We start from the raw sequence: 25,502 nt of genomic DNA, 5'->3' as shown, positions 1-25,502 counted from the left end.
TGCATATCTAGGACGCCAGATGTTTGCAGAGTGAAGCATTATCAAACAGATGCTCCATGTAAAATTTAAGAGAACAGATGGGGTGAGGAGACTGGCACCCAAGGAGAAGGAATTTCTCTAGTCAGAGGACATCAAAAGAATTTCAAAACAGATGTTTCATTTTTAGCATTTATTTGAAGTTCTCTCCCCTCCCTCCCGCATTGTGCTAAGGTAAGGCTCAGTTGTGTCACAAACCACTATTAAGGCACCTTGTGTCTCTGGAGAGAAATTTTTAGAAAGATACACATAGACGTTACAAGTGGTTTAACTTGGAGTAACTGTCCCTGAAGAAATAGGTAGGCAGAAGAAACCATTCCCACACTGGAGGAAACGCAGAATCCTACAAGATATCAATGTGACCGGGGGAGCGGAGAAGAGAAATCACTGAAGGCTTATTTTCTTGCAAATTTCTGGCATTATTCTGGAAGCTTCTCAGTCACAGTGTAATCAAGCTGTTTAACCACATTCACCCTGCACACAGGCCATCATAGGTAACTGCTGCAATGGGAGTACAAACTCATCATATCTAAATATACAGGCAATCCAAATTATATACCAATATCTTCACAAGATACACACTTATCTAAAAGTGAGGTAAAGCCAGAAAATAGCATCTTAGCATTGTTGTCAGTTACACCTCATTCCCCCAGATAGGCTTTCAAGAAATCTGTTAAGCAAAGAGTAGAAAGTTTCATTGCTCCCCAGTTGGTAAACACCTGTTTGAAGTTCCATGAAGATTTGAGATACAATCATTATTTTAGTGCTCTGTTTCTATAGAAAAGACTATTTAAAAACCAGGCTATTCCCTGCATATCCAGGCCAGGAATCTCAGTCACTTGATGAACAGGAGCAGCCCCAGTGCTCAGTGATTTAGGGTTCCCACTTCAGCGTGAAGGTAGTGTGTATTTTATACTTGGTAGGAGTCCTGTGCAAATGTTAAGCTTTGTAGTTCAGTTCTGCATTCATTTTTGTGTACATATCATAAATCGCATCCAGCACAGGAGTGGCTTTTGCTAGGAACTGATGGATCTTCTCTATAGTCTCCTCCTCATTCACGTCTTTTCCTTTCTCGAGAGCCTTCAGTAAATCCGACTTGTAGGGAAGAGCATAGATGGATCCCTAGGAGAGGGGGAAGAACTTGTAGTGAAGCAGAGGTAGGCAGGACACCTGGTGCACTTCAGAGTTCACACTGGTTTTGTGCAAATGGATGATAAAATGAGCCCCTCTTGGGCTGTACGCACCCTAGAAGCTGCATGAACTCAGCACCTCAAAGCCGCAGGCCCACAAGGCTTAAAGCCAAAAGGTGGCAGGAAACTTAAGTTTTGCACCCAAGTTGCCTAATTGAGGAAATACTCAGTATAGAAGATTAAATCAGCACTGCCATCCCTTGCCCCACTGCCGAGACACCCCCCCCCCCCCGCCCCCGAGCTCACCATTGTCCGTTCTGCCTACCACAAACTCCCACTGCCTTGCCCAGGCTCCCATTGGCGCTATTAGGGCCCATCCCCCAACAGAACACTCCCGGCTCTGCACCAAAGTATCTAAGTGAGTTCTTACAAGTGCAGCCGAGACCAACAATCCGCTATGCAGAAGTTGCTGTGACAAGCATCTACAGCAGCAAAACTTCCAGAGTAACCCCACTGGCTACTCAGAATTGAGCATCTCCTTGGGTTCAGGGATACTAGCCCAGAGCCCACAAGTCCCCCGTGGGGGTCCCAAGCATAGCCCCAACTGGCCAGGATTTCCAGGAGTGACTAGTGACCAAAGCCCAGGGGCTGGGTTTTCAGCAGGCAGGAGCTCTGCCCTCTGAGAAGTCAGGTTCCTTTATGGTGTGTAGATGGACTCCCAAATCCTGAGATACTTTGGAAAATCATGTCCCCTCCCGGCCAAGCCTAGAAGCAGCCGATCAGAGCCCAATCCTGCACTCCTTATGCAGGAGAGACTAAAGGCATTTATAGAGCACGCCTCTAGGCACCAACTCCCAGCCACCTTCACCATGAAGCACAGCTCCAGGGGCTACGCCCATCCAGTCAGTCGGGCGTCTCTCCCCCAGTCCCTTTGGAGGCACTCACTGAAAAGAGCTTCTGCAGCATCCAGCCATGATATTTCTTCAGAGCTATTTCATAGGCTTTCAGTGCATTGACTCTGATGAGGTTCGGGTTTTCCTCATCCCTCTCGCCATCCGAAAGGCTCTGCAGGAGAACTTGAATGAACTTCAGGCCCCTGAGTGAATAAGGAGAGCACAGAACAGCTGTGAGAGAGGTTTGCACTAGACACACAACTGTCCACCAGGCATTTCACAGTTCAACTATCACCTGTCAGCCCAAGTTATGAGAGAAGCAGCATCTGCCAGCTTGGCACCTCCCTGCAAGTGTCATCCACGGTACCAGTCTCAAAATGCCTCCAAGGGAGGTTAACAGGCTGTGGCTGCTGCAGGATTCTGAATTTCTTGCACCAGGGTTTTCACATGGCCCTCTCCAGAATTTACCATTCCTGTCGTGTGCACCAGGTAGCCCACGTGGTCTAGGCCAAACCTTCTTTTGAGCTTCCCCTCCCCCCACCCTACCCCAGCAGGGGAGGGGTGGAAGAGAGAGGAGACAGGGGCAAGTTCAGGGCTCCTGGCTTCAGCAACTGGGTTGGGGGCATGGGGGGAGGGAGGGTGCACTAGGGCTTCAGCCCTGTGGCTCTGCTCCTGGCTCCTGCCCTGCTGGGGCACAGGGCTTTAGCCTGGGACAGGTGCTGGGGCTAGGGGCTCTGGGATTCAGGCCCCTGGCTCTGCTGGGGCTTCAGCCCTACTGGAAACAGAGGCTCAGGACTCCTATTTTCAGCCTGGTGCAGGCACTGGGGCACCAGGCTTCAGCCCTGCTGATGGCTTCAGCCACTGGGTGTGTGTGTGGGGGGGTGCACACGCCTCGCGGCTTGGAGCTCCAGATTTCAGGCACTGGATGGAGGGGTATGGGGTGCTTGGGACTCTGATCCCAACTTCAGCCCTGGGCCTTCAGCTTCACCCTCGTGTGGAGGGTCAGCTCCGCTGGGGCTCTGAGCTTCAGCTGTGGGGTCCCACAGCCCCCTGGTTGAGAACCACTGTGCTAGAACAGACATTACATAGGGAAGACAGCAGTGTTGTTTTACCAGGTGACAGACACTGGAGGGGGACAAATTAATAGCAATGGAGTTTTAACTAGGCCAAAGCCAAGAAGAGCAACTTGTTCTCTGGAGTGGAATCAACATTTGGCATGCAAGTCTAGAGAGATTTACACCCACAAGTGTGCAACAGCCACAGAATCCACACTTCACCTTTTTAGCCACATTAGTGCCAGCGTTGCACCAGTTTTCGGCCACGCTGGTCCATACATTTCCTTCTCCACTTCCAAAATGTTCTTTAGCGTTTTGAACTTGGTGGGATTTGATTCATAAACTGCTCGGATTTTCTGAAATTGACCAAAGGAAATAATTCAGAGCTTTGCCTGAAAGCAGCCTACAGCCTTAGAAACGAGCATACTGCAATTAAAATGCAGTGTTATGCACTCCCATTACAGGCAGCTTAGCAATATACAGCAACATTGCAGGAGGAGGAGGAGGGAAAATGGTTTAAGTATTTATCTGAATTCAGGGTGTTTAACATCGGTAGATAGCACCACAGCCGCATAAACTTTGAAGTCAGCGATGAACTAGCCAAAGAGCATTTTTGCTGGAAACCCAAGTCCACAGAACTGCAGGCGCCTTCAGGAAGAGACTCCCATTTTATGACTGCAAAGTAAGTAAGAATATTCAAGGCTTGCTGGAGACATTGGGCTGGTGCTCTCACGCCAGCTTTGTTCCTTTTATTCACTGCTTAGGCACTGTGGGGGATTTCAAGCAGAAGCAACTAACTGAAGAGGCCAGTCAATACAGAGCTAAATCCGGTGAAAGAACCCTAATAGCAAGTGTCGAACCTGAACCTATACAGAGGTCTTGGCAGGGGGAAGGGAAGGCGGTAGGAAGAAAGAAGAAACCCTGGACTGAATGCTCCTCTGCTTGAAGCTGTGCTAAGAAACCCAGTGTCACCCTCTTTGCCATCTCCAATTCACAGCTTTCCATTTTGATAACAGCTTCACATGGGAGAAAATCATATTCAAGTCTCCCCAGCACAGCACAATTATTAGTGATTGTAGCCTTTAGTGTTGGAGTTTGGTGATGTAGCACAAGTAACATCAGAATACAGGTCTTGGAGAATCTGAGATCTCAGGGATACCCCTTCCTACCTTGATATTTCCAGCTAGATCTGCTTTGACTGGCGAATACACTATTGGTGTCCCAAGGCAATCTAGAAAAAATAATGAGGGCGTGTCAGGAAGGCCAACAGAAAGCCAATTTATGTCACAGACCAGATCCCTGAATCAGGGTATACAACCAAATACCTCTGAAACAGAGTCAAAAGGCAACAGATCCAGAACAGATCAGATACAAACAAGCCAGGGTGAAAAGCATGAGGTATTTACAAACAGCCGAGCTACAAAGGGGGTGTCCAGTGGATAAATAACCACACACTTGGGGCAAAACTCACAAGCAGTCCTACTGCTTCCATCTTCACAGCATTTCAGGGACAAGCCAATTCAGCTTCAGCTCATATCAGTGGTACCACCAATTTACTGGGGCAGGAAGTGAGTCCTGCTTAAGGTCTAAATGCTCTCAAGGCAGTCAGCTTGGTCATGCTGTAACACCACATCACTTTACATCCCCCAGTTTCATCTTCACTGTCACTCGTCAGCAGTTTAGCGCTTACACATGTCCCAGTTTGAACTCTTTCCTTTGTTGAGAATCTGACTTCTCAGCCCCCACTTTATGGCCTTGTCCTCACTGCTCAAAAGGAGGCATGTTTGCATGAGCTGTCCAGAGGGAAGAACACAGGGAAAAAACACACTTCACTTTTACCATGTCGACCCCAGGTGAGGGTCTAGCACTGGCCACGCCCAGTGCCATGGCTTATTGTGCTCTTCCCTTGGGACAGCTCACACACTAGTTATTGCAAGGGAAGGGGCACCAGTTTCAGTTCTTAGCAATAAGCTGTGGATTCTGATTACTTCCTCCCTGCCATTGTTGTGCACTGTATTTTTAGTCAAGGCTGGTTAACTGAAGGGCAGCGCCACTGACCGTTAGCTTGGTTTCAGTTAGTGTGTAATATTTTCCTGACCCTGAACAATCCTTCAGAGAAATCCTGGACCCTGTTTGCACAGGGCTGGCAATGATATTTAGATCCAGCAGAGATGCCAAGGGACACAGACCCTTTGTCTCTAGATTACAGGCCTGAATTTGGATTGGGTTGAAATAGACCAGGAGTCGGGGGGCTCCCATGGACAAGCACGCAAAGCAGAGAAACCCAGCTCCGTGGTCAGCCCCTTCCCAGCAGTGTAGGAGGCACCAGAGGCTGAATGATCCCACTCACCCTTCCCAGCGCTCCGCCAGGCCGGGGCAGAACCACACTGACAACGGGGAAGAGGGAATGACGAGAGCAAGGCAGAGCCAGGTCAGCTTCATGGCTGCCCATGACGCACCTGCACTTCACCATCACCAAATTCACTTTATTGAAGCCTGAAGCTTTAATTTCTTGTGCTTCAGCCAGATCCCCAGAGTTACACACAGAGACGGGGAAGGGCCCTGGCACACTTGCACTGCTGGCTCTCAAGAACATCTGCCCTAAAGCAAAGAGTTACTCCAGAGAACAGCAGAGCACCAGAGGCCAGAGCCCTCGGGCAGAGAGAGCCATGTGGGCAGGTACCACAAGCACTTGGGAACCATTTTCACGCCATCTGCCTACTTTACCCAACTTGAAGGGGGTTTGGTTACTGTACTGTGACTTATGGAGCTCGAACAAAGTGTTTCAGTAAAATCAATGCATTCAATTAAGAGATACAGCAAGTCATTTATAGTGGCTGGCAATCAAGGCAGCCATTACACTGCTTTATACTCTGCTTTTTGTAACGCAATTCTCCCACAATAGCAGACATTGTCAGGAGCACGACCACTGAGGCAGCTACTGGAACAGAACACTGCTATTGTCTGATGGACATTTAACTTAGCAACAGATTCTACCCGTGCAAGGAGAGACGCACGTCCTGACACCAGGACATGGAAAGGCAGCAGAATCAGCACTCCGGGTTTGCCACTGAGGAGCATCAACCCAGGAAATGCAACTGGGGCAATTCATGAAATATCCTTCCCACCCACCTCCCAGTGGCTGGGGCTCTGATACAGTGTAATCCCCACTGGCAGTGCACCATGGGCACCACACTCCCCACTGGGATTTTTCTGCATGGGGCCAGCCAGTCTGCTTAGAAAAAAGTTGCTGCTGTACACGTCATGACGCCCCTGCCCCTCCCCCATGGACTATGGAAATCCTGTTAGCCAGCAGCCTGGGACTGCCAGGCCCATCCACACTAGACAAGTGAACTGGTTCATTATTTCCATGGGACGAGCTCCCCCGTCCCCAACACACTGACGGGAGACGTGTCTGACCTAGGACATACATTACTGCAGCAGCTAGAGGCCCCAGTCCATCACTGCACTGGTTGAAAAGGAGAGGACATGAGCACAGCCTTGGCCATGCTACATTCGAGCTTGAAGCCAGACTCCCAAAGGAGATGGCAGCCAGGGCAAGGTGATGGGTCAGGAGCAGAGGCAGATCCTGAGCCGTCAGCATCAGGAGGATGGTTGAGACTGTGCAAGTGAGCTCACCCGGAGAGAGCAGAGCAGGGTCCCCTCCAGGAACAGTCAGACAGGGAGAACCAGGAGGAAGTCAGGAAAGCCGAGGGGGGCACAGGATGCCAGAAGGAACCTGGGCCTGGCAGGACCCAAAGCAGCAGTGATGTCCACGGGGATGGGCTGAGAAGGAATGCCAGCCTCCGTGCCACTGAACAGCAAAGATAGCGGGTTAGCAAAGCGCTGTTTGCCAAACCCCTTCTCTGGCTCCCCACAGCCCATTCTACTTTGGGAAAAGGGCTCAGGGCTGTCCAGAAAGGAGCTGCAGTGAGATCCCAATCAACCGAGCAGCAGCCATCCCAGGGGACACAGCTTTCCAACACCCTGACAGTGCTCACAAGCTGCTTCTTTCCTTCCACCATTAACTGGCTAAAACTTTCAATATACACATACAGGCCTCCCCCATCCCTCCATATGCAGCTTTCAACATCAACATCTGATTATACAGAATATGAATCAATTTGCATTACCATTTACAATTGGTTTATAAAAATCCAACTAGTTTTAAATCTTATTCTGCCTAATTCTACATGCAGAGAAGGGAAAAACATTAGAACAAGATGAACAGAAGCAAAATTCAGAGGCTGGGCAAGGAGCAGGGTATGCATTTAATAGGATCATTCAGATCCTTCTAGGAAGGCATCCTCTATCTGAGACTCTTATGGTATACAATTCTTTCCGTGGCAGCCTAGCTTATGATGTCTATGCGCCAATCACTGACTGCTTTTTGGATTTCTGTTTTTGTAGCACTACTTTTTTAGCAATTAGTGCTCTGCTGAGCCAAAGGTTTTCAGATTTATTCAGCTTCCAATGAACATACATTAGGTTTAAAACTACATGGTTAGCTTGTAACAGCTTTATTTGCTAGGAAAAAACTAACTCGGCAATTACGTTCTGCCCAAAACATGTGGATGTAGAGGAGCATTCCCAGAGCATAAGGATACAAGCAGCTTCTTGCTCCCATAAGATCTTATTGCAGCAGCCTGTCCAAGGATACGTTTAGCACAAACCCTGTCCTGTGAACACAACTGCTCTGCCTTTCACATTCCTGTTTTACCAGTTTTAGCTCAGTTACTCAGACTGGGTCCTTCTGCGTCACATTGCCCCAGAACGCAGCACACTGACTCTTGCTGGCTGCCTCACCCTAGCAACTTTTATACCCTCTACAGTGAGGTGCCACCTTCCTATTTCATCCCAGGAAGAAATCCTGGAGAAGCTGGTGATAAAGCTGAGGGTGAGATGGATAATCAGCCCCTCTTTTCTGCTTGCGCTATACCAGACACTTGATTTCCTCACAATTTAACAGCAGATTATCCACTGTGTTGAAATATCCCAATGCCTAATAAAAATCAGGCTTTTTAGGGCATGTCCGCACATGAGTTAGTCCAGAACAGATATCGCATGTTAAATCCACACCCTACTTTGAGCCGAATTAACTTTCAAGTGTAAACAAGCCTTTAAATTACACTGCAGATGTGTCAGTGGTTACAAAAGACCATCATTATAGGTATTTGTGAAGGAGGCAGCTGCTAATGGCTTCACTGTGGTGTTTATATAACACAAGTTACTCTGGATACTGCTCCCTAACACAACTCCATCTGCACTAGGGGAGTTGGGAGTTCAGTAAGGTCACAGTGTGATAAAACCAGATTTCTGAACAGATGTTTTGAGACAAGCCTCTATTGCCAGTGTCACCAGGCTGCTCTATGCTGTGTTTGAGGGTTGCTGGTGAGAGACAGACAGCTCCTCTCTCACAGCAAAGCTGGGCTGTGTTTTTGAAGGGCCGGCTCAAGGAAAGGAATCCTGGGAAATGGAGAAGGTTCTTGGAGTGACACTACATGCACATCACTTCAGGCTGAAATCTGGTCTATCAAGCTGCCTTCCCACAATAGCATCTTAAAGTCCTCCCCAAGCCTGATTTGAAACAATGCCATAAGAACCTCAACCAACCGCTAGTGTGGTGGAGGGAGGGAAGCCATGAAGTACTATAAAGGTCACTGCCCAGAAGACCAAGCTTCCAGTGCCCCAGCAGTGAGGGGGGACAGGACAAGGACAGCAATCCTGTGGTTAAAGCACTGGACTCCAATCTGGGGTCTACCCTGATCTTCCAGGTGACTGTTAAATCATGATCGTGTGTTGTTGTTCAGCTCCCTCTGATGTGGTCTGGCTGGCCCAGGTGGCTCTTACAGCGACCAGTTTGACTCAAGGGAATTTGAACAGTTTTTCAACTCAGTCGTTTAGCCAGTTGGATGGGGTCTTCAATTAACCTTCTACTGCATGAGTTGTACAGTGATGCAATCCAGTCACTGGATTACGACAGGACTGAGTCGGGCAGACCACACGTGGGATGATCTCTTTGTAAGATGCTTTGGTTCTCACCCATGAGCACGCCCCACAGGCTGATAGCAATGATGGGCGTGCCAGGGAAGTTTTAAGGCATCATATTTCAAACAGTCTGCTGGGATGTAGCTAGTGGTCTGGTAAGGAGTGACATTTTTGTTCAACAGATCTGTTGCTCCCCATGTGAATTCAGAGTCAACGTTTTTATTTGAAGTTACTGTTTTTTACCCCAGATAGAGTCTAGCACTGTTTGCTGGTAGCTATAACCGAACTGTGAACTTGGCTCCAGTCACAAAGCCAAATCCTGCCTTCACTCATCTGTCACAGGCAACATTTGTGGGGCTGCCAGAAGAAAACAACTTTTCTCTTGTACTCTGAGAAATCTGATCGTCATTGAGACAAGCATGGAACCTCTGCTGCCCTTTTTACACTGCTGCTTGGCGACACAGAGTTGCCCTTCACACAGACTGTTCCAGACCCTCTCCGCACCAAGCTGGAGTAGGTTCTGTGCAATCACAGATTCCAGGGCTGCAGGTGTAAAACAGCTCCACATTGGAAAGAGATTCTCTCCCGCCCCTCCCCCCGGAGGGCTGCTGACTTTACTACTGACCAGAGGTTCTCATGCTCAGTGAGCATCCCTGCCCATCTCCGGGCAAGGGGTTCAGCAGAGCCAGGGAGCTCAGGAGAGGCTTCTGTTTGGTGTTTTAGACAGATGGCATCAGAGTAACTCTTCAGCATTATTGTAAATGGTGACAAATCCTACTGGCCCTAACTGCCTCCATTGGACTCCAGGAAGCTGACACGCGGAATGACGTCAGAGAGCAGCATCTCTCGCTGAAGTAGCCCTGATGTTCTTCCAACAGCTTTACCTAATCCACTGGCATCCAACTGCCAGGAGGAGCTCAGCATGTTACAATGCAGCAAGACAGGAGAGGCCTGCAATGGAACAGTACTAGGAGCCAGCAATGCCCAGGCACTAACCCTGGCTCTAGTACCCACTTGATGTAGACCACAGACAAATCACTAACAATTACACACATTTAAAAGGTGCCCCCATCACCAGAGTAGCTGAGTTCCACTTAATTTATGTTCCACATCTCAACTTGATCTATCAAAAGACAATCCCCACCTCACTCAGAAGAATGCTGCCAGGATACTTACCTCCCCACAGCACTGCAGAAAGGTTAATGCTCTTACTTGTGCTGCTGTTACCTTCATTTTCCAAGCCATTAAAGAAAAGTTGTTCTACCCTCCTATCCAGTAGAGTCACTCACCGCTTACCTAAGTCATGCTTATGCTGCAAAATCAGGCAAAAGTAAATATTGGGTTGGAGGGATGAATTGATGTTCCATACAGAGTGCAACACACCTTGGGGATTTTTCCCTCTTGATCAGAGCAGCAATAGCAACATCTAATAACCACCGCAGCTCACACAAGCGTCAACTCTGAGACCTCCCATTGTTTTGCGTGTGGGCTCAGGATCTTCCTTCTTGCTCTAGATTCCCTTTGCTGACCTTCCAAAGACGGTCACCATTACCACACTGCACTGCTGAAGTTTTTGCTATAGATCACACACCAAATGACTGAAGGATAGATGCCTCCTTATTCACTTGGATATCATATAACAAGAGAAAGCAAAGCATCACTATCCCCTGCCTATAAACAGAGCAGGATTGGTGGCAAGATTCAGTTACACTCAATTATGAAGCATGCTACTTATCTGAGAACTGGGCTGATTTCTAATATACTGCATTCCACTTAACTGAGTAATTTGCAGGAGATAACACCAATCAGGAACATACCTAATTCTTTTGGCTGTCAAACATTTATATTAAAAACTGGTTTAGTTTACTGGGACAGGCCAAACCCACATGCTCAGGGAAACATGCAGCTTTCCTGGGAAAGCACCATCGGAACAGCTGCAGAATCTAAGCTTCCATTTTAACCCCTGTGATTGTAACGATAACTCTGCAAATGCAAGCAGAAGGGAATTGATACAGTCCTACAGCTCCAAGGCCTCTGCCAAACTACAACAGGGTGAAAACTGAACTATTCCTTGTCAGTATTACTGCTGCTAGCCAGAACTCTGGGCAGCAATGAAACTAACAGAATCAAGTCAGCTTCCCCACTGTTGCTCAAAAGAGCTGTAAGTCAGTGTCCCCCAAATGACAGATCTTGACCCACTGGGGGTCACAGGAAAGGTGTAGGTGGGTTGCCTGTCACTGTCCTCCCATGTCACTCCTCACCCCATGCATGCTGAGGAAGCATCCTCCTCCTCTCCCCTGCTGCACTCACTGCTGCTGGGCCAGGGGCAGCAAGGTGGGAAGTGGGATCCAGGCAGCAGCAGCAGCACAAAGGAAGCAGCTGGAGCCAGCAGCCTGAGAGAGAGGAGCTGGCTGGGGCTGCAGTAGGGGAAAGGGCTGGGCGAGGAAGAGCAAGGGAAGGCTGGGGGGAGCCAAGCAGGAGGCTTGAGGGGAGGGGAGAGCAGGGCTCTGGAGGCTTGAGACGAGGAGGAGCAGGGGACACAAAACGCAGTTGGTGAGTCACTTCAGTAAAAACTTTGGCAACCACTGTAACAGCTGAGGCAGGCACTGGAGATCTCCACTGGGAAGACAGATCAAAACCTGAGGAGGAGAGACAGGCAGAGTCACAGACCCCTCTCCACTGCCAAAGCCAGGTGCTGGGGGGAGGGTCAACACTTCATTGGAATCCCAACATCCTCCTCTTCGCAAGCAGCCTGAGAAGGTAGGGGGCACAGAAATTGCTTCTCACCTGGTCAGTATCTTTGGCTAGTAGGTTTAATCCTCTGGTTTTAAGGTGTGGGGTACAACTGCCAAACATTGTGAGTGCCTAGGTGGGAAGGAGGGAAAGCTTTACAGAAAGTAGTGAGAAATGATGTGGGGCTGAAAACTCAGTTTAGGGAGAGAGACATGGTGCAGAGAGAGATGAAAGGATGAGGAAACCATCAGACCATGCAGGAAAAGATGCCCCATGACCCATTATAGGACATCCCAGGGAAGCAGAGTTCACCTCTGCGTGCGGTGAAAGAGCAACTCTTTAGAGGCAGATGTACCCAAGGTACGACGTTTAACTGCCATCACTGCTTGAGGATCAATTGATCAGAGGAGGCATCCACCAAGAATCCATGGAAGTTCGAATCCACCCTAGCCAAACCTTACATGAACTCTTGAGCAGGCATTCACCACAGTCCTAAAGCTTAGGCAGGGCTTAAGGGCCCTGGCAATAAACATCAAGCCAGTTCTTCTGCTTTAGCTGCAACCCTCTCGTGCAGAGGTGAAGAGTGGGGGTTCACTTTCAACATCCCTGCTTAGTTAACCCTGCAGGCTGCTCAGCCGAGTGCTGACTTTTCAGCCAAGTCGTAAGAACTGTCCCCTTTCCCATCAGAACTGGCATGCAGATCTCAGCCACTGAACAAAACTGATCCAGTAACTGCAAAGAGAACGCAATTGTTAGTAGGCAACTCAGCCCCATCCCCAGGTCTCTCATGCAACAGAACGTCTGTCTCAGGAAACAGAACAACATTTCAGGTAGATTTTTTTAGTCTGACCTCCTGTGTAACACAGGCCAGAGAAAATCACCCATAAATTCTGCATCAAGCCTTGTGGCCTACTTGTCAACTCCCCTGGGGTGAGCAAGTAAACAATGTATTGTCCCATCAATACACTAGATGCCAGGCAAGCAGATTTTATGTCTGGGGTGCTCGTTTTCTAGGACATGATTTAGACTGCCAATTCCTTGGGGACTGGGCAATGGTCTCCCATTTAAATCCATGACGGGGGTGCTGCCAACTCCAGCTGAGGCAGAATCACTGATGCAGTTTTCCCAAACACCATCAGGATATTTAGTGCAAGGGCATGGGGGCCTGTTCTTGTGCTTGGACTGTCTCCATTTAGAAGAAGTCTGACGGAGCAGGGAAAGAAGGAATATCACCCCCCAAAATCCCCCTTTCCTTGAGCTGGGCACTGGAAATTATGGGAGGCTGCTGCTTCACTGATGCCCTTTCCCAGGGCCAGGCAAACACTCACTTGTCCTGTGGCTCTTCCAGATACATTTTTCTGGATCTCTCACCTGGGCACCGAGTTTCCCTACAAAGCCCTTGTAGACTCAACACACTATGTAGCCTTAAATGCTGCCTTCAGACCCCCTCACCTTACTCCAATGCAACTCATTCAGCTGAATTGTAAAGGGGGAGACTGCTGTTTAACAGTCACCTCAGCCACCTCCTGATATATAGTATTAAGATCTGGGAGAAGTGCTGGAAAAGTGTCATTATCCCAGTCCAAGATTAGAGAGAATCATCACTTTACACCTGCCTGTGCCCCTCCTCTTAGGGGATTGTAACATAACCACAAGCCAAGTCTCCCAGGCTTTTGAAAACCAAACAGCCCTGACCCCCCCCCCTTTTTTTTTTAAATCACAGCTGTGCTGGGTTTGAGGCCAGAACAAACAAGCAGTGCTTTAAACCCCAGAAAGTTAAAGCTCCTAACAGAAACACTGGCAGACCCAGGTTGGATATTAGGAAAAACTTTCACTAGGAGGGTGGTGAAGCACTGGAATACGTTACCTAGGGAGGTGGTGGAATCTCCTTCCTTAGAGGTTTTTAAGGTCAGGCTTGACAAAGCCCTGGCTGGGATGATTTAGTTGGTGATTGGTCCTGCTTTGAGTAGGGGGTTGGACTAGATACCTCCTGAGGTCCCTTCCAACCCTGAGATTCTATGAATACAGGGCTCAGTGAGATTCATGTACAAACAGATCTCATCCTCTCCACACACTTAAAGTGTTGACCATGTTTAGGTGCATTTGGCTGATGTAACCATGTCACATGAAAGCCCCACATACCATTACAGAGCTGTGTACGTTAACACAGAACCCCACATGTAGGAGAGAAAGCCTTCTCTGAAGGGTTGTGCTATATAGCTTAAGTCAGGAAAGCAGTTTAGGTAACATTAAGGGTGTGCCAAGCTTCTCTGTTTTCTACAGTCCCCCTTTCCAGCCCAGAAAGTTACCAACTCATTCACAGCCATACCATATGCAGGTACAAAGACAGCATGTAGCATAGGCCTTGGCATATTACATGTTTAAGGTGTAAACATTTTGTAACAAGTTTCTCTCACACCCTTGTAGCTTATTCCTGTGCAAGAAGGAGCTATCCTGGTATGAGCAGCTTTATACCAATACAAGTGATCCACACTAGGCACTGTACATCTTTAACTGGAGTACAGCCATCGAAGGGCTCATCTATACACACAAGCTGTACTGTGTTAATTACACCATTTTCCCTAATACAGCTTTCCTTCCTACATTTAAAAAAGCAGCACATGAAACACTAGCCATTGCACTGGCAAAGTGCTAGAAATGCCTTAACTCTCAATTAACAAGCCAGCTGAACCCCCCCCCACCACCCACCCACACAGAGCCTCTCCAACAAACTCCCACAGGTGTTGCTAACCCTCACACCTCTGGATCTGGTACAAGGTTTCCTGACTCTCTCAGCTCCAGGCGATAAGCACAGTGTGCCAGTCAATACAGTCTGACCCTCTGTCTAACTGAGCGCATCCGAGACAGCCTGGAGCATCCTGACACTACCTGAAACAGAAAATTGAGCACTGTTGAGGTGGCTGGGTACACAAGGGCACAGCGAGCCAGTGATCTGCAGGGCACAGGGAAGGATCCCTGAGCTCGCAAAACAGCTGCTGTGAGAAAATGGCTCAGACTTGACAGATATCCAGGGCACACGCACCCTATCAGCTACCCACAGACAGACCCCTGGACTCAGCTCAAAGGCAGCACAGAGGCTATGCTTGACATCTGTGTCTATCTCGGGTTGGGCTGCCAGGGCTGAGCTAGGCACATCTCCCCCCTGGCTGAGACAGGGGTCCAAGCGCACAGGGTGTGTTAGGGGCCAGCCTCTCCAAAGCACCCTTCGGGCTGGAACAGGGGCTGTTCAGCTTCAGGCCCGGCAAGGAGCAAAGGGCTCCCCTTTGCCTGCACCCCACCGAGTGTCCCATGCCACTGCAGCACAGGGAGCTTAAACCCAGCAGGCAGGGCACTGGGGTCTCCAGCGGGCAGAGGGGGAACAAGCCACATCCCTGGGGCTGAGCTGGCTCAGCTTGGCTCATGAGGTCCTCCCCTGCACCCACGCCCCAGGGGTGCTTCCCCCTCCCCAGCCAGCCCAGGCCACTTCCCTTTCCCAGCCCCACACCCACCCCCCGGGGCACTTCCCTCACACCCCAGGGGTGCTCCCCCCTCCCCAGCCAGCCCAGGCCACTTCCCCTGCCCAGACCCACACCTCATGCCAGACCCCTCCCCGCACCTCCCCCTCGCCACTCTCCCCTCCCCACCCTGCCCCCAGGGGCGCTGCCCCAGCTGCCCCACCCCCCAGGGGCGGACCCCACCCCCCAGGGGCGCTGCCCCAGCTGCCCAGCCCCGCACCCCAGGGCGCTGCTCCCCAGCCCCGCACCCCAGGGCGCTCACCGAAGAAGGGCGGCAGATGCGCCACGGCGTCCAGGAAGGGGCCGGTCTCGATCTCCCGGTCCGCCGGCAGCACCCGGAACTCGTGCTCCAGCAGCAGCGCCATGGCTGGGGGCGGGGCCGCCTGCTCCGCGAGCCGGACCGGAGCCGCCGCCGCCAGGGCTCGCACTGAGCGCGCGGGGCGGAGCAGCCGGCAGGAGCCTCTTTAGGGCGGGTCCCCATTGCCGGCCTGACCGGTCCCGACCAATCACCGGGCTACTTCCGCCCCAGCCCGCCCAATCACCGGGGCCTGCCCAGGCCCGCCCATTCCCCGTGCCGGAGCGCCCGGGCCCGCCCATTCCGGAAGTGAGCATGACGGCCACGCCTCCCCTGGCCCGCGCGCCCCCTGGGGGTGACAGGCCGCGCGGCAGGCGCTGCGCATGGGCCAGTCACATCTGCGCCCCCCCGGAGGCCTGGCCCAGGGGATGGGCCTGCAGCGTGGAGCCAGGGCTCCGGCACGTGTCACTGACCCCTCCCTAAAACACACCAGCCTGGGTCACCCGATGATATCCATAGACAGCCGGTTTAAAACAAACAGGAGAAAGGACCTCTTCCCCCAAGCCACAGGTAACCTGTGGAACTCCTCGCCAGGGGATGTTGTGGAGGCCAAAATGATAATTGGGTAAAAAAAAACAACAACAACTTGGTAGCTCATGGCGGATAGGGCCATCAATTGCTATTAGCCAGGCTGGTCAGCGACACAACCCACTGCTTTGGGTGGCCCAAACCTCTGACTGCTGGCAGCTGGGACTGCGTGCCCGGGAATGGATCACTTGATAATTGCCCTATTCAGTTCATTCCCTCGGAAGCATCTGCATTAGCCACTATCAGAAGGCACTGGATACAGGGCTAGATGGACCATTGGTCTGACCCAATGTGGCCATTCTTACGATACTTTGCCTGGTACTGCTTAGGTTTATCAGTCTGTAATTGCCAGGATCATGTCTGGAACCTTCTTTTAAAATCTACATTATATCAGCTACCCTTCCCGTCATCTGGTAGAGAGGTTGATTTAAGTGATCGGTTACATATACATACCACAGATAATAGTTCTGCAGTTTCATGTTTGAGTTCCTTCAGAACTCTTGGGTGACCACCAGAGCTGGTGCTAGGCCTAGGGAGAGACAGCAACTCCTTAGGGGCCCGAGCAGCTCAAGGGCCCCCTTCTTCACTTTTTAGTATAAGAATTTGCTTGTTTTAGGGGGGGGGGGGGGATTTTCCTGCTTAGGCTCCGCAATGGTCTAGCACCGACTCTAGTGAACACTGTCTGGTCCTGGTGACTTATTACTGTTTGATTGATCCATTTGTTCCCAAGCCTCCTGAAGGGACACCTCAATCTGGGACAGTTGCTCAGATTTGTCACCAAAAAAGAATGGCTCAGGTGTGGGAAATGCCCTCACCTCCTCTGCAGTGAAGACAGATGCAAATAATTCATTTAGCTTGTGTGCAACAGCTTTGTCTTCTTTGCCCGCACCCCTTTAGCAGCCCGATGGTCCAGTGACCTCACTGATTGGTTGGCAGGCTTCTTGCTTCTCCTGTACTTCAAAAACATTTTGCTGTTAGTTTTTGTGTCTTTTACTAGTTGCTCTTCAAATTCTTTTTTGGCCTGACTAATTTTACTTTTCCACTTGACTTGCCAGAGTTTATGCTCCTCTCTGTTTTCCTGGGTAAGGTCAGACTTGCAGTTTTTAAAGGAAGTCTTTGTCTCAAACCACCTCTTTTACTTTGTTGTTTAGCCACGGTGGCATTTTTTTTTAATTTGGGGTATACATATAGTTTGAGCCTCTATTATGGTGTTTTAGTGCCAGTGCCCAGTGTGCCCCACCTTAGTGCCATCCACAGCTCCCAGTGCGCCCTGCCATGCTAGTGCCAGACACAGCCCCTGGCATGCACCAGTATGCTAGTGCCAACCAGAGCACCAGGCACGTCCTGCTATGGTAGTGGCAACAGTGCCCAACACTCCCCAGCCAAGCAGCATCACAAAGCCCAGCACGCCCCACTGCAGAGGTGCCCAGTATGTCCCATGGAACATAAGAACGGTCATACTGGGTCAGACCAAAGGTCCATCTAGCCCAGCATCCTGTCTTCCAACAATGGCCAGTGCCAGGTACCCCAGAGGGAATGAAACGAACAGGAAATCATCAAGTGATCCATCCCCTGTCGCCCATTCCCAGCTTCTGTCAAAACAGAGGCAAGGGACACCATCCCTGCCCATCCTGGCTAATAGCCATTGATGGAGGTAGCACTAGTAATGCATGATGTGCCCCGTGGACCAAACCGATTCTTAGCATTCTCCCCAGAAGGCAGCTTGCTAGCCAAGTCACCCTTCTGGAATTAATGCCATCCAGCACCAAAGGCCTACATGCCTGCTGGCCAAGCTGAGTTAATAGCAGCCAGCACCAATGGCTTTCAAAGGTAGGCTTGCAGGCCAGAGCTGTAAAAACTGAGACTGGTCCCTGTGTTCTGTGGAGGTTATCCTGACAACCTTTTATCTGTTTTCCCCTCCCAAAATGTATCTTTCAGTTGCTTTTAAATGCTGCATTTTATGCCAAGAGCCCTGTGCTGGGTCATTAACCTGATCAGGATAACATCCCATTCTGGCCCAGGAGCAAAATATATTTCACTGCTTTCTTGGCTAAAGGTCAACCTGGCAGGGACAAATGTCTCTCGAGGCCTTTTTGTGCCAGGAACTACAGTGTGTCGCTTAAGACAGAATTTTGTGCCTTCTGGTGCCTGTCCACACTGCAGTCTTAAACTGCGCTGGCTCTCCCCATTTGTGAAAATATCTGCCAATTACAGCTCTGCCTCGCAGGGCAGAGCCACGTGAGACAGAACTGTGCTGGAGCATCTGCACTGAACACAATTCAGAAATGTGTTTATATATGATTTTCTCTATAATAGCATCTATAAATCAAACTATAATCCTAGCAACACATGCTGGTAAAACCGACTGGTTGTGCAGACTCTTTATTTCTACTTCATTGGCCCTGTTCCAGAGGTTCCTTTCTCAGACCTTAATGAGGTATTCTAATCTAGTTTGTCATTAATTATTTAATATAGCTAAATTTTTTATATGGCACATAACTTACTGTCCCTGTTAGATCAGGCTTAAAAAACTTGACATGCAGATGGTGGATTTTAAGCACTCCTTCAAAAGGGAGGAAAAAGAGATTCAAACCAAAAACCAGCACACAGAGTGCTTTTTCCACTCAAAGTCCAGGTGCAGTGCTTTTTTTCATGGGCAAAGAGAATGCTTTCCCTAAAGTCATACTGGGCTCCATGGCACATCTGAAACAAAATACAGCCATGGGGAAATGGAAAGCTGGGAAGAAAAGACCAGATAGAAATGTAGTAAATTGTAGTAACTAACATTAATCCCATGAAGCGAGGCAGGCGCCATTATAGATATAGAATTTGTTAGTGACAGAAGCCTGAATCAGATTGTCTATCACTGCAGTATCCTTGAGAAGCAACTTGCTGAATAATAATACATCTTCACTAATTTGTCTCAAAAGCACAATTTCATAAAAAGTCCTGTACATAATTAAATATATCAAAATTATGTTAATGCAATGTTAAGGTAGCACAATTAAAATCAGAAAGTGCAGAAGTAGAGGTTCCAACACCCCATTAACTTGACATCTCCTCTATGTTTTACATATACACCCCTACCCTGATATAACACGACACGATATGCAGGGGCGGCTCTAGGATTTCCGCCGCCCCAAGCAGGGCGGCGCGCTGCGAGGGGCGCTCTAGTGGTTGCCGGTCCCGCGGCTCCGGTGGACCTCCCGCAGGCATGCCTGCGGATGCTCCACTGGAGCCGCGGGACCAGCGGCCCCTCCGCAGGCACATCTGCGGGAGGTCTACCGGAGCCGCGGTCCCAGCGGACGTTCCGCAGGCACGCCTGCGGGAGGTCCGCCGGAGCCGCCTGCCGCCCTCCCGCTGGGACGCTGCCCCAAGCGCGCGCTTGGCGCGCTGGGGTCTGGAGCCGGCCCTGACGATATGACACCAATTTGGATATAACACGGCAAAGCAGTGCTCCAGGGGGGCGGATCAAAGCAAGATGCGCACTCCAGCGGATCAAAGCAAGTTCGATATAACGTGGTTTCACCTATAACGCAGTAAGATTTTTTGGCTCCCAAGGACAGCGTTATATCGAGGTAGAGGTGTATATTATACATTTTACAGTATGCATATTTAGCCTGACCCAAAGTTGAGTATATATAATTGTAACTTAAGGATTAACAGGTTCTTGTCCCAAGATCAGGCCCAATAAGATTATTGGAAAATTATCATATAATTTGGGAACCCCAATGTGCTCAGGTGCAATACTTACACTATAGGAACTCTCTCTATATATAAATATATGATTTATAAATAATTTAGCAAAGTTATACACACACAAACTCAACAAGGCAGATAGAGATAATACAGAAAGTACAAATGGTCATCCATACTTACACCCTTATCTTTCTTAACCAACTTAACCATTATCTTACATAGTTAACCATTATTGTTCAGACAACCATTATCTTTCTCATCACCGTCATCGTCCTCATCTTCCCCAGTGGCCATCATTCTGGCCCCTCACAAGGTCTACGTCTCTCCACCCTCCTGCTGCCCCTGGGATGTCACTTTTATAGTAGATTACGCTGACGCTGCCATGTCCAATGCATAATCAATAGAGGTCCTAATTTGTATTTCCTCCCCTTAAGGTGTCCGTTTTCTATCAGTTAGTGTATACATGATGTTACCCTATTAGCATACACGTGAATTTGATGTCATGGCACCTTTGCGGTCGGACGTTCTGTCCGGAACCTTCCAGATGCTGGTGTCGGCTATGTTCTGTGGGTGGCTGATGTCAGTATTCTGGACAAAATCCCCCTCTTGCTTGCTACTTTCTGTTCCCTAGAACTTATGAGTTACCTAAATGTATCTGTGCCAAAGGTTATAGGCCTCAAGCCTCACACTATCTGCTAAAGCCAAATCTTACAGGATAAAAGCCTGGAGGTTCCTTGCATTGCTACTAAATATAATAAAGCAGGATAACAAAGCAATGCCTGGAATACAGGTAAGCTGGCCCACTGGGCTACACGTAATAAGATATCAAACAGGACATTTAACCAGCAAAACAAGTGCAGAACATCGCATATGTGCATCACAATCAGGTTAATGTTGCTGTTGGAACCTGAATTTCTGTATTTTCTGAGTCTTTGTGATTTGCACTTTGCAGCACTAATAGTAAATTGGTGCAATTTTTTGCATTTAATTTCCTGGGTTTTAGAAAAAGAATAAAGGTCTTGAGTTGGCATAAGTGCTTATGTTAACTCAAATGATGAAGAGGATAACTTTAAACTGCCTTAAATATTTAGAGCACAATAAATACTTACAGTGCATGAAAGCCTTACAATGGTGTAAGGTTTTAAGGCACAGTAAGTACATGAGGTAGCAACAAGTGCCTAAAACAACTCAAATCCTACAGATCACTGAACCTGTTCAGCCATTTTATTTGTGGCTGCATAACTGTTTAAACTGCTAATAACACACATATACAAGTGTGCACTTATGAAAGAGATTAAGCTTATTTAGGACCCAATCCTGCCAGGTGCTGGACACTCTCATCACACACAGTGTGACCTCAGTACCTCATAGGATCAGGCTCTTCGTTTGTTAGATCGTGAGGGCCGGGACCTTGGGTGAAATCCTGGCTCTATTGAAGTCAATAGCAAAACTCCCATTTATGTCAATAGGGTTAGGATTTCACCCCTTTTCTGTTTTTATAACGTGTCATGTAGACTTTGAGCACTGTATAAATAATTTATATTAATAGCTGCTTTAAGCCTCCAGACTGACAGGTGTCTATTGACATGCAATTAAAGCTCAGGGTGATTAGGTGCATGCTTAAAAAAACCCCAAAAATGTTTTGTGCTCAGTTGTATAAAGAGAATGTATTTTGCAAGCTGTAAATGCTAGCTCTGGATATACCTGGCTTTCTATTTCTGTACTTTTTTACCTCCTTTTTAGAATGGTGCCTATTGCTATTTGTCTTTTTTTAAAATGCTGGATTTTGTTCAAAATTTAACAACAACAAAAGCACTTTAAGCAGAAAACAATCATAGAAATATCCAGCTCAGGAAGCATTTTTCAGTAAATAATGAGCATGTGAAAACGGGATTACATTGTTAAACAACTGTCACTCTAGCATGTGTGACTGAGCGCCCAGTAGTTGAATTGTATTTGAGTGGAATCTTTCTCCGATAGACCCAGCCTCCTTCTCTGTCTTGATGAATTCAGAGATGGCACAGCTCAGTTTTTGTGAAATGAGATTGGAAGCAATTCTGATGTCACAGGTATTCAGAGTTCATGACTTGTATGCGATATTTAGCTAAGTGTGAGTTATTTGCCTACAATCCACAAACACTTGTATTTGTTAGTTGCACAATCTCTGTCTTCTTTACAACTTCTAGCTGAAGAACTTGGACCTGTCAGCAAGAAGGAGTGTGAACAGATGATAAACTGTGAATAAAAGGTATTTGGAATATGATTCACTTGGAATCGTTTGTTCTATGTCTTGGAGTTTGTTGACTTCTGTTTGCAAGTCTATGGTCCTTTCTTGAGTATGAGCTCTCTGTCCTCTCTGAGAATTTATATCAGCCAGGTCGAAAGTTCATGTAGTTCAGTTTTGCCATACTCAAGTCATTAGGGTGCCCTTCTTGCTGATTATTGCTATATCTGAGTGGTATTTTATAGCTAGAACCTGCTGCAGGATTATTTAAGAAAGATTTGTAGTAATAATATAAATTAAAAGCACCTAATTTAGGGGAGGTTTGTAGTTTACTGGCCAGGCCTGTAAGCAAATGAATGAGTCTAAATTATTAATATTACTTGAGAGACTTGCATTTCTGGTGTCCTACAACCAGAGATAAAAGCAACAAAGAGTCCTGTGGCACCTTATAGACTAACAGACATATTGCAGCATGAGCTTTCGTGGGTGAATACCCACTGCGTCAGACGCAACAAAGAGATTAGTCTATAAGGTGCCAGATCCAGACTAACACCGCTACCCCTCTGATACTTGAAACCAGAGATGAGAACACCAACTTTAAAAAATGCATCCAGTTTGCAACCTTATCTCCATTAGGTTTATAACCTTGCTTGGCAATGTCAGGAAAACCTGCCACCCGTTAGAAAATGTGACCAGAACAGTCTCTCCAGCCTTTGTGGAAATGCAGAAGCTTAGAAACTTGCAACCACATCCTGCTGTCTAAAGATAGGGCAGTGCATCTAATTTGCCCCCCTCCATAACAGTGATATTCTAACCCTGAGCTCTTATTAAGTGACTAATAATGATGATCAGCCTATGTATGTTCTTGCACCAAATGCAGAATTCAACAAGACATCGGATTATTAGAGTGAGTATCAATAGATTGTTGATTTGAATCAGTGAGATTTCTTCAGGTTCATACAGACACCAGATGATTTGGGACTAGCTTGTTGAGAACACCAGGTTGCGCTCCCTTTCGTCTTTCTGAGTTCACCCCCACTACAACACTGCCTGCACCTGTAGCAAGTGCTGTTGTCAACAACTTGTTCCTCATTCACTGTAACTTTTAAATCAGGTCTGAAAGAAATTAAATTCCTAACCCTCCAGTGCAAGTAACATTTCAACTTACTCCGTGATAACTGCTGACAATAACAGAGCATTTTCAAAACCCAGCACCAGCTCAAAGCTCAGAGCAAAACCCCATTCAGTTAGATTCATCCCAGTGGTACTGCCAGACTTATCAGAGGTATCTCCTTGACTGCCGGTTAGATCTCTGGTCTTAATGGTCAGCCTGTGGCTGTTTTGTAATGCTTTGCTCATCATACAGCCTGCTTTCCAAAGGTTAACATGCAGACAGCTCCGTTCCTTTTGAATACTGGCTCATCTCTGAAACCCATCTATTCTGCACACAGGACACTGAAGGCAATTCAGCCATTTCAATATTCCCTGCTAAAGAAATAGTTTCCGTAAGGTCAGACTCAAGAGAGCATGATTTACTAACTGTCACATTGAGTGCAAGGCTGTAATGTAGGTGCCTAAAATGTTCACATGTATTTTTTTATCTTAGAAAGAGACATCTCAAGTCAATTCAGGGCCAAAAAATTAGGTATTTATAAAAACAAGGCTTTCTAATGCCTAATATCAATGGTTTTTTTTTTTTTTTTTTTTTTTACAAAATTCAGTTGAATTGGTGTTCGGTTTGGCACTAAACCTTCCCCGGCAGTGTTTGAAACCTCAATTATTTCACCTGAGGCTGCTTCATGACAATCAAGAATGTAGCATTTACTAATGCGCTCACAAGGCAGGAGAGAAGGCCCATCACAATGTATTCAATTACTGCAGTAGCCCTCAGGTCAGTTTGTGTCTGCTGCTCAGGCTACTGGAAACTTCTCCTTTGTCCTGGGTCTGCTCAGAGGTATAACCCGAGTCTTTGCAGAGTCATCCCTCCCAGTACTAATTAACATCGTAACTCCCATCCCATCCTCATCGCAAGTAAAACTGGTTGGAAGGAAAAGGAAAACTAACAAGTCCATCTTCTGGGTCATCCTGCCTGGAATGATAAAAGCAAACAAATGTCATAAATGGTGAAAAATCCTGGGTGAACAGTACTGGTGTTATTAGCAGCACAGGCAAATTTAAATACATAACTTTACTTTCAAGATTGACCCTTTAAAATGCAGGTGTCTGCCCATGGAATTAATTCTGTCTCACCTCTTCTTTTCTCTTCATCCTTGCATTCTCCTACTACTCAGATACCTCTGGAGCACTCTCCCTAGCCCAGTGAGACCACACTCTCTTCCTTCTAATCCCCCTTGAAAGTAAACCACTCCTTCTACAATACCTATTTAAATGCTCCTCCCACACTGGATAAAATGCTGCCAGCCAATCCAATATAGGGAAATAGATGTAAAAAGCCAGCAGCGCTAGTAAACTGCATTGTCTGTGGCTCATGGTGGGGGTTACTGTGTCTGATCACCATCCATCCACTTAGTGTAAGCTCCTGGGAGGGATGATGTCTTATTCTGTATCTTGTAGAAAGTCCAGCACAAAGCAGGGACTTTACAAATACAAGTAACAGTGACAGGTTAGTGAGTCCTTCACGTTCCTGAATATCTGGCTGGGCTTGTTAAACAATAAAGGGCCAGATTTTCAAATGTGTTTGTTGTTCAAAATGAAAATACATGCAGAGTGAATGTGACTGTACGTGCAAAGAGTCTGCATGCATGTGCAAATAGTGCATGTGTGTGCATGTAATTGTGAGCATCAAAAGGGTGAGTGGGAATGTATGTGTGCAAACGTGTGAGCACAAAGGGTCTGAGTGGGAATGTATGTGTGCAAACGTGTGTGAGCACAGGGGGTCTGAGTGGGAGTGTGTGTGTGAGCAGCACAGAGGGTCTGAAGGGGAATGTGTGCGTGCAAACGTGTGTGAGCAGAGGGTCTGAGGGGGAATGTGTGTGTGAGCAGCACAGAGGGTCTGAGTGGGAGTGTGTGTGTGCAAACGTGTGAGCACAAAGTGTCTGAGGGGGAATGTGTGTGTGAGCAGCACAGAGGGTCTGAGTGGGAGTGTGTGTGCAAACGTGTGAGCACAAAGGGTCTGAGGGGGGGGATGTGTGCGTGCACACACTGGTGGAGGAGGTTTGCACGGCTCGGCGGGGGAAACCGCCCGCGCGCACAGGACGGGAGAGAGCGGGGCGAGGCTGAGCTGCGGGGCAAGGACAGCGTGTCCCTCGAAGGCGCCCGTAGCCCCGCCCGGAAGCGTTGCCATGGTGCTGCGCGGCGGAGGCCGGAAGTGCTGAAGCCGTTACTG

At 48.2% G+C, this 25,502-nt stretch overlaps 1 protein-coding gene across 1 annotated transcript; it reads right to left on the bottom strand.

The window, feature by feature from the left end:
- Positions 1 to 154: 154 nt before the first annotated feature.
- On the bottom strand, positions 155 to 15,801 carry LOC120386370 (glycolipid transfer protein). Its single transcript, XM_039505628.1, has 5 exons — positions 15,613 to 15,801; positions 4,284 to 4,345; positions 3,337 to 3,470; positions 2,112 to 2,262; positions 155 to 1,158 (listed from the first exon to the last, which is right to left on the bottom strand). The coding sequence occupies exons 1-5, from the start codon at positions 15,713 to 15,715 to the stop codon at positions 976 to 978; spliced, it is 633 nt and encodes a 210-aa protein (XP_039361562.1). The 5' UTR covers positions 15,716 to 15,801; the 3' UTR covers positions 155 to 975.
- Between the last annotated feature and the right edge of the window lie 9,701 nt (positions 15,802 to 25,502).

Source organism: Mauremys reevesii, linkage group 18 (genome assembly GCF_016161935.1).
Source record: "Mauremys reevesii isolate NIE-2019 linkage group 18, ASM1616193v1, whole genome shotgun sequence".
NCBI classification, from domain to species: Eukaryota; Metazoa; Chordata; order Testudines; family Geoemydidae; genus Mauremys; species Mauremys reevesii.
This window is presented reverse-complemented; position numbering and strand designations above follow the sequence as displayed.